Source organism: Ostrea edulis, chromosome 7, assembly GCF_947568905.1.
Source record: "Ostrea edulis chromosome 7, xbOstEdul1.1, whole genome shotgun sequence".
Lineage (NCBI taxonomy): Eukaryota > Metazoa > Mollusca > Bivalvia > Ostreida > Ostreidae > Ostrea > Ostrea edulis.
This window is the reverse complement of record NC_079170.1, coordinates 3,989,392-3,999,743: the sequence shown is the minus strand read 5'-3', so window position 1 is coordinate 3,999,743 and position 10,352 is coordinate 3,989,392. Positions and strand designations below refer to the sequence as shown.

The 10,352-nt window shown below is 34.2% G+C and overlaps 1 protein-coding gene across 1 annotated transcript; it reads right to left on the bottom strand.

Annotated features, from left to right (window-relative positions):
• Positions 1 to 8,187: 8,187 nt before the first annotated feature.
• Positions 8,188 to 10,203, bottom strand: LOC125653697 (leucine-rich repeat-containing G-protein coupled receptor 5A-like). Its single transcript, XM_056143076.1, has 2 exons — positions 10,101 to 10,203; positions 8,188 to 10,005 (listed from the first exon to the last, which is right to left on the bottom strand). Exons 1-2 carry the CDS (start codon positions 10,119 to 10,121, stop codon positions 8,659 to 8,661), a joined length of 1,368 nt encoding a protein of 455 aa, XP_055999051.1. The 5' UTR covers positions 10,122 to 10,203; the 3' UTR covers positions 8,188 to 8,658.
• Positions 10,204 to 10,352: the final 149 nt, after the last annotated feature.

Here is a 10,352-nt window from a genome sequence, read left to right as displayed (position 1 = left end):
TTATCTAGACGTGAGGATCCAATTATTTTCCTAAAAGTTAAAATGGATCTAAGCGGGGTGGAAGGTGTAAAATAGCTTGTGAACACTCCTCCTCCAATATTGCTTATCTGATAGATTTGAAACCTTGTACAATTCTTCATTACCATTTGAAGATGTGCATATCGTCAGGATATGAGGATCCAATTATTTTTGTGCAAGTTGTAGTAGATCGAAGAGGTGGGAGGTATGAAATAGATTGTGTAGGCTTATCATATAGCCTTGAAACTTTGTACAATGCTTCATTACCATTTGAAGATGTAACTACCATCAGGATTTGATGATTCAATTATTTTTGTCTAAGATATAGTGGATCTAAGAGGGGTGGAAGGTAAAAAATCTCTTGCGAACTCTTCTCCTCATACATCACTTATCACATAGCCTTGGAAACCTTGTAAGATGCTTCATTACCTTTTGAAGATTTGCATGGTGTCAGTATATGAGGATCCATATATTTTTGTACACTTATAGTGGATCCAAGAGGAGTAGAAGGTATAAAATAGCTTGTAAACACTTCTCGTACATCAATTATTGCATAGCCTTGAAATATTGTACAATGCTTCATTACCTTTGTAATGCCCATATCATCAGTATATGAGGATGGAATTATTTTTGTACAAATTATATTGGATCTAAAAGGGGTGGTAGCTTATGAATGCTTCTCCTCATAAATCACTTAACGCATAACCTTGAAACTTTGTACAATGTTTCATTGCTAATTGAAAATGTGCATATTAGAAGGGAATGAAGATCCATTAATTTTTTAAAACGTTATAGTGGATCTAAGAGTGGTGGAGGATATAAAATAGCTTGTGAATGCCTTTCCTCCTATATTGCTAGTTGCATCACCCTGAAACTTTGTACAATGCTTCATTTCCACTTGAAAATGTGCATTTCATCAGGATCTGAAGTCCATTAAAAGTTTCACTGGATTTCGTGGGATCAAGGACGTAGAATTGCTTATCAATACTTCTCTTAGAAGGCTTATTACATAGCATTGAAATTAAATTTTACAATGATTCATTACCATATGAAGATGTGCATATTGTCAGGATATGAGGATCCAGTTATTTTTGGACATTATATAATTGTTGTAAGAGGGGTGGAGATTGCAAAACTTCTCCTACATGGCTCATCACTTAACCTTGAATCTTTGTATGTTGCCTCATTACCACTTGGAGATGTGCCTATCATCAGGATATATGATAATCCAAACATTTTTGTAAATGTTACAGTAGAAATATTCTGAATCTGTATAATATTAATTTGGGGAACAAGGGAGACATTTGTTTTTACTAAAAACAAGATCTAGTTTACATTATATATGACGCAACTGTGAAAATTAAGCACATAACCATTCGTTCTGTCTCTGTGTTAAACTGAAATGGTAAAAACTGCAAGGAAACAATGGTCAACTTAAATCACAAAAATATATATTGGTCTCCCTAAACTATGCAGAAAGATTACAAATGAAGGTCCACTTAAGCCATATATTGCAAATTATATATAAGGTCCACTTAAGCCATATATTGCAAATTATATATACTGGTCTCCCTAAAGAATACGTAAGGATTACACATTATTAGGGAGACCGATTTTTTTGTATATTTTTTATGCTCACCGTTATGTGGAATTCATTGGCACAAGGGCAAATTTGGTACTCTTTTACTAAAAGAAATGCTATTTGTTTCTTGAAATGTGCAAGGATTAGAGAAATGTATATTGTCCCCTTAAGCCAGATTTTATAGGATGGTCTACCTAATGTAGAAATCAGATATATATATATATATATATATATATATATATATATATATATATATACATGTATATATATATATATATATATATATATATATATATATATATATATATGTAAAACATACTGAAAATTTTGTCCTACCAGACAATTAGAACACAAGGAGTGGGGGGGGGGGGTGGGGTGTGCACCCCCACCCCTTCCTTTTTCTCACAATATTTTTGGTGTGTGTGTTATTCTTTTTTTGTTTGGCTATCAATCATATAATACATAAAAATACATACATGCTATCTCATATTTATAGAAAAAATAAATATAGTGTACATATATGTAGATTCTAGCAACTACAGCTCATGTACAAATAATTTTGTTTCTTGAAAGTACTTGTGAAGAAGAGTTCAAATATTCAACAACTTTGCTGATGATTTTCTGAGGATTTATAATTCTGGGTTTCTTTGAACCAAACACACTCCCTAAAATTCAGTGTGAATTCCACTGTGAGGATCACGCCTATGTATGATTTTTAACTTGTTCAGGCTTAGATTGCAAGCTATAAGCCTTTTAAGCCTATGAGCCTTTCAATGTAGATATTACATTGCTTTGTACCATTGGAGCAAGTGAGGACTAACCCTAACCCTAACCCTAACCCTCACACTATAATAATTCATGGTAAATATATCTAAGATTCACATTTGAATGCTAAATTTGACTCGTACAGTTCTCGTAAACTACAAACATCAAACAAAGAAGTTATAACTGGAACTTTCTAGTCGGTGTTTAAAATTTAAAACTGGATACGTAAAAGCACGGACTTTCCTTAAGCACAGTGTATGGTGTTTATTGGACAATTTCAAACTCAAACGTGGTACACTTTACAGCAGGATATGTTACACACCATCTGTGCATCTGATATTGATTAAACTAGTCGACTGTTATTTAAAAAACTGTCCTTCAAAAGCAGTGCGTTCGATAGTGCATATTTTGTAAACAAAGCGTTTTCAATAAAGCCCATGTTTTGATCTTGACAAATGTACGGCCTATATCTGACTTCCATATCGCACTCTCCACTAGTTCCACAAGGTTATTGAACGCGAATGTTTGTTTTTTTCTAATTTCATTCTTTTAAACTTTATTTGAGTGGATATTGGATTACATATATCATATTTCTGTCTGTGAATGTTTACACTAAGGTGTTGGCGCGATAAAGAACCACCACCACTACTGTCCCGAGTACCCTAAATAGTTCACAACGTGTGGTACGTCAACGAAAGCTGGCATTGATTCTACATGAGGGAACACTTATCAAATGCGACTTAAAATACTACACAAACTAAAGTGACTGTTAAACACATCTATCGTTTTGTTTAATGCGACAAATACATTGTTGAGGTCAGTTGTTATTATTGAATGGAATTCGTTTCCATGGGATATGTCATCACTTCAAAACCTATAATTTTTGTAAAAAAAAATGTAATGTCAGATGAGAGTATCTGACTGTAAAAGCGTACGTTTATTACCTGCTGTCAGTGTTTACATCATCTATCTTCCGTACATTACATTGTGGCATTGATACGGTGTATTTTCTTTGATGACTAAACACAAGTAATTCCCCATACTAGTATATGTCTGTCATATGAATAGGCGTGGCTATAAAGTTCACATTCTATAAGTTATTGCATGGTATGGAAGGGTGTGGAAATAATGTCGTAAACAACTTTAAATTTGAAAGTTATTTCAGAGTACACATGGCAAAAAGTCAAATGAAAACCTATCTGATTTTTCGTTTAATAAGCTTCATACAAACCGAAGAATGTATAGAGCATAAACAAAAATTCATCACTTTTCTAAACTCTCCAAATGGGTATCCTTTGAGCCTGAATCTCTTGTTACAAATAGATTTTGTTGTTCTTATTTTCTTGTTACTGCTAGCTTCACTTGGAGTATTCACCTCATCCTATGAATTTTCTGTGGTCTTAAGGTAGAGCGTTCACTCAGCATGCGGAAAGTTGGGTTTTGAATCCCGGCCGAGAAAGACCTAAATGTTAAAACAGGTCGTGACAGTTCCGGTATACACAACAATGCCTAAATCAATGTATAAGAGAGAGAGAGAGAGAGAGAGAGAGAGAGAGAGAGAGAGAGAGAGAGAGAGAGAGAAAGAGAGAGAGAGAGAGAGAGAGAGAGAAAGAGAGAGAGAGGGAGAAACTATAAAAAAAAATTAAAGTTTAGGGCGACACATCACTGGGCAATACTACACATTTGCCAATACTATTTATAACTTACGGCAATATGAACCGTCTCTATTCTTTTCAAATATCCCAAATTCATCATACATTCTTAATACAAGAGTTTTCCCTCGAGAATGAGGATATAATCTTTACAATATTGTATTGTTCGGCAGATGTTTGTTGATTGTTGTTGCGACCTATGAAAAATAAAAATAACGTACATCAATCTAAAAGCAATGATATAAAGAATACAAAATTAAGAGTATGACAATAACAGATCCCAGGTCATTTCACTGTCGACCGGTCATATGTGTTATTTCGTGGTTCCTGATCACTCATCGACAAATAATCCATCGACACTGGGGTTTTTTGACAAACCTTCTAATTGACAGTTGGACTCCTCTACAAAACATGACATAGAATCTGACAACTTGTATATAACAACGTGGTACACACTCGTCAACATTCAAATTCTGATACATGTAAGGACACAAAACATATCCAACCCTTTATTTTCAACACGTTGTATATGCCGTCCATATATCAAAGGATGTCTCATTGTTAAAGAAATTGACAATCGTATAAATTCTTTTCTTTCTAACAAGATCTTTTTTTTGAAGGTGACTGACTGCGTAGAAGCAATATCATTAAGTATTTCAGTGTGGGACTCAAAAGAAGGTTTACAAAATTCTGAGTATGAGGACGAGACACTCCAACAATACCGGGAAGATTCAGAACATTGTGCAATGATCTATAAATATTATTATTTTTTTTATTTGAATTATGTGCATGACTTTCGAAAATAACTCACTTCATTATCCACAGGATTGGGTGCATGATAATGCCTAGCTTTCGTAATTCAATCTGCAGTGTTATAACACAATCCGGATGTTCACATCTCCAGTGTGTTTTTGAATACGATTTTGAGAAAATACGCTACGTTTCTTAATAATATAAAATTAATCGTGACATTTCACGTTCAATTTACATGCATTATACATCTTTTCTACAAAAGATTGGGGTATAATGCCATATTGGTTGTAGATTTAGCATATTTTGATAGTTGAATATTGTTGCAAATAAAAATGTAAAGTCTTGTATAAATTGACATTATTGTAGCAAAGAAAGAAAGAAAATATATTAGGAGAATGGGGTATCGAACCCGGAACCCTTGCATTAAGCACTGGCTAGGGGATCTAATAACTAAGGTAACCAGGCCGATATATTGAGTGTGATAATATTACTACAATAAAAAACGTGAATCAATGTTTAAAATCATACAAGAAGTCTCCATATCAATAACTTCAGGGATAATGTCAGAAACGTCTAGTGCGTCCTTGATTATGTATACAAATAATATTTCAATGCAGGTTTTTCTTTCCCTCTCTGAAATGGACCAATGCAAAATCTTTGTCTATTTCAGAAACAATGGACGATAAAACGACAAAATAAAATATTCACAAAATGTTATTTTTTCAATGCAATACCTGACCAGTTAGTTGTAAATTACGAGTAGTATACGAGTTGTCTTTCGTTGAATTGTCATGTCGATCAGCTGGTCTGTGCACGGAAGTGATGTCGATGGATGTTATTTTGACATAATAAAACCCTTGACATTTATAACTGTTAATATCAAGCAGTAACTCGAGAGTGATCTTTTCAACTTTACATATAGAAAATGTGAAAATTACAAATACGGGAAAATATAAAGTTTTTGTTAATGAGGATAGGTCTTCATGCCCCCATTATACAAACAAATTATATATTAATGCCTTAAATTATCAATTAAGCTAGAAATTTCTACCACTATGTAAACATATGGGCCCAACCCTCGGTGTTTATGCGAATCAAAACAGTAAATGCTGACGGTCCGAATTTCTAGAGTCAGTCTCAGTTTTAATTTTTCCTTTAATTACAAAATAATTGATGACGTGAAGTTTCATCACACAACAGCAATACATAATCGTGAAATAAGTAATATTGAAATATATACAGTAACTCGTCAAAGTAAAGGCCAACACGGTGGTGAATGTGACATTATATTTTACCCGGCTGTTGTATATTTTAGATGGTACAAATGTTAGATCATATATGTAAAACTTATACGGTACCAATTTTGATGCACCAGATGTGCATTTCGACAAAAAATGTCTCTTCAGTGATGCTCAACTATGAAGTTTTAGAGCTAAATATAGCCAAAAACAGCGTGCCAAAAAAGTGGAGCCAAATTCATCCAAGGATAAGAGCTATGCATGAGGGAGATAATCCTTAATTTTGAAATGAATTTCTAAATTTTATAACAGCAATTAAATATACATCCGTATTTTCAAGCTAGTAACGAAGTACTTAGCAACTGGGCTGTAGAGACCCTCGGGGACCAACAGTCCACCAACAGAGGCCTCGACCCAGGGCATATCAGATTTAGTATGTTATACATTGTTTAAAATCTTTATCATGATATTGTATATATATATGAAGACAATATATTTTACCCGGCTGTTGTATATTTTAGATGGTACAAATGTTAGATCATAGATATTTGTAATTAAAACGCATTTCTAATATTACACTGTGTCTAATATAATTTCCATGTAAGGAAAAAAAAACAAAAAACAAAAAAACCGGGCGCGGATCAGTGAAAGGAAATGATTGTAATTGTTTCACGTATTAGAGATAATTTATCTAAACCTCGGGATAATGCTAGCCTTCGCTTGCTTTCTGTCACGTCGATTCTTTGAGATGTCATCAGGGCCGATTAATGATAGGACATGGACTTCAGGTGAGGAAAGGCGGATATCATTTTTATTCAGAACCAATATTGATTTTAAAAAAAGGCAAAAATAGACATAGCGTTGGATATCCAGCATAAAACGCATTCAATGTGTAAATAAAAACATGGATGTATACGTAAAATAATGCAGAAATCTAATATTTTAAAAGCAATGCGTGATATTAGCTAAAGTTAATCAGATGGGCGAAAACATACGTTTATGTCATCAATAGAAACCTGTTTTTTTTTCCATTCTCGTGACATTTCATTTATTTCAACAATTCATAACCATAATTTCAAACTGGGGCCACTAATTAACAATTTGTGAAACATTTCATTTTCAAACAATTGTTCCAATAAAGAAGAAAATTTAAGAGGCTCTCTGAACCCAAAACAAAAATACATAAACACAAATGAGATAATGAATAAAAATATGAGTAGAAATATTTCTTTTTGTTCTAATTCTTTACTGAACCACAGAAGTAACCTCTTCTTGAAAACCTTCTATAGCAGATAACCAAGGATGTAAATTTAAACATGCATGTTGATAGAAAACAGCGACCCGAGGCCTATTGAAAGGGACATCTGACTTACAGATCCTTTATCCATTCATAAAAGAAATGGAGACAGGGGGGATGTTTAAATTTTTCGTTTTCTCTTGTTTGTTTTCTCTCTTTCCAATACGGGGTAAAAAGCATAAAAACCATAAGCTGATCAAAAATGTCGGTACGGTTTGAAAAATACAGCTATCGCAATTATCATCTTACCAATAAACCAATTATCTATATTTAAAAATATGTACTTTCAAATCCAGATGTGAATGTGCTAGGTACACTGTCAGCCATCTTTATCAAATTTATATATGGTACTTATGTTTCTTAATTGATTTGGTATGCAAGAACATGTGTGGCGTATGATCAACTTCTATACCGGCGCAGGTATTGAAAAATTCGTTGATGTTACAGGAGTCTTGACAGTCTTGTTTAAAGTGACGTCTCACGAAGTATATAGTCGTTATAATGAATAGTTTGACTTCGCTAAAATAGAAGAAGGAAAATAATAAAAACTAAAATAAAATATATCATCATTATAGTAATTACTTAATATTATATTTATTTCAAAACATGATATTGGACGAATTTGGCTCCACTTTTTTGGCACGCTGTTTTTGGCTATATTTAGCTCTAAAGCTTCATAGTTATTTCGGATTTCAAACATTTCGGTTGAGCATCACTGAAGAGACATTATTTGTCGAAATGCGCATCTGGTGCATCAAAATTGGTACCGAATAAGTTTTACATATAAAACATAGTGTATCAGACAATGCTAAACTCAGTACGACTGGAAGTAGGTGATTAAACTCCAGAATATCGATAGAAGTCAAAGAATTGTCAGATAAATCATTTCAAACCTGATTTATTAATGCATCTGTCCTCTTACTAGACACCTAGGCATGCTCTACTCTAAATCTACTTTGTATCGGGTAATATATAATGAATAATATATAAATAGGTTCATCTGTCCTCTTACTAGACACCTAGGCATGCTCTACTCTAAATCTACTTTGTATCGGGTAATATATAATGAATCATATATAAATAGGTTCGTCTGTCCTCTTACTAGACACCTAGGCATGCTATCTAGTTCTAAGTATTGCCTCTTCTTCATATATATATATACGATATCATGATAAAGATTTTAAACAATGCATAACATACTAAATCTGATAAGTGTACATGAAATGTAAAGAACAGTTTGTAGATGAGGATGCATTCAAAACATGTACCAGAATTCTCTGTCTCGCATTCTTTATAGATTCATTGGAAATTACAAAGTTCCCTGCGAATTATGTAGAAAATGATAAAAGAGATTTAAATGCTATCTGGGCAATGCGGAATTTCTTTCTGTATGTAGCTCATTAAACTTGTCCCATTCAGATTAATGCATGTTCCATAAAATGTAGGGATGGACTTCCACGACTTCATCCAGTCAAGATTCGTGCAGGAGCATTCCACCGGACATGACGTCATATCCACAGTTTGTAGCGACTCTGCTTTCAGAAGTGCTTTTGGAACTGACGTTAGATTGGTGTGATCCAAAACTATGAAACCAAGTTGTTTATTGTTAAGAAACGCATTTTCAGAGATCTGAGACAACGGGTTATAACTCAGGAAAAGTGTTCCTATGTTAAACAGTTTATTGCAATCCTCGTATTGAATCTCAGAAATCTGGCTGCTGGTGATGACTAGGCTTGTTAGGGAGTCTAAGTTTGACAAAACTGGAGGCACGTGGGTAAGTTGTGTGCCATTGATTGGCAGATAGTGCAAATAATTGCTCAAGTGGGGCGGAAAGGTGTCACCGCGAAGATATTCTATTGGCTCATTATCAACAGAAATTCTTCCTATGTGATTTGATTTTGAAAAGATGGATGGAAGAGTTGTTAACCCGTTGTCCTGGAATGTTATCGATGTTAGGTAGGGGAAACCATGGGTAACAGATTCCGTAATGGCATTAGCTGACAATTTCTTATTTCTTTGAAATGTCATCGTAGAAATTTTCCTGCAGTCATTGATGGAGGTTGGTAGTTTTGTTAACCCAGTATTGTAAAAGTTAAGAAATGTCAGATTCTTGTGGTACAAGGAAAATGCATCGTCGGGGAGCTCTGGAAATTGTACGTCATATAAATCAATTGAAAATAAATTTGGGAGAAGGTCCATGTTCTTTGGCCATCTTGTCATGGACTTGGACCCCAAACTAATCAACTGAAGGGAAGAGGATAAATTTTTCACCACACTCTCTGACAAATCAGTCAGGGGATTCCCCTGAATAGAAATGGCAGTTAATTGCCGAAGCTTTCCAATCGCGACTGGTAACTCTGACAGTTTGTTGTTTTCAAGATGAAAATAATTTAATGTGTCCTCGCTCCCATTGAAAGCATTTTCACCGATTAAGTGAATCGCATTGTTTTCTAAACTAAGAAAATTGACCGCGACACCATAAAAATAATGATCAGATATTGTCTCAATCCCATTACCATCTAGAAAAAACGTCCATTGTCCTTCATACTTTTGAATGGGTGGGAGTGAGGATAGGTTTTTGTTGCTACAATATACTATCTGTTGATTTCCATTACACTCGCAGGGTAACGGCAAAGGACAATCGGCAGAAACCTCTCTATCTCCAGAGCTTACTAATACGAGCAGTGTTGTGGTTACCACCTGAAAGTAGGAAGTAGTTTTTCAAATTTGATGTCAAAAGACTTGGCTATATGGAGGCGTGCTAATATCGAAAAGTATGATAGAAATCCACTTACTGACAGAAAATGTCCAGCCATGATTTCTTACTTCGGTACGTTTATAAAAATGTACACATGTATAGATAATAAGAAATGATAAGGATCGGGAAAATTGTCATTCCTCCAAAAGTCGTATGTTTACATATAACGAGAGATAAATGACAGGTGTTTGTTCATCATGGTTATACACCAGTAGAAAGAACAGGATGGTTATGGACATGTTTACGGAGGAGTGTCTCATTAAGTAGGAGAAAGGCTTCCACTGATCTC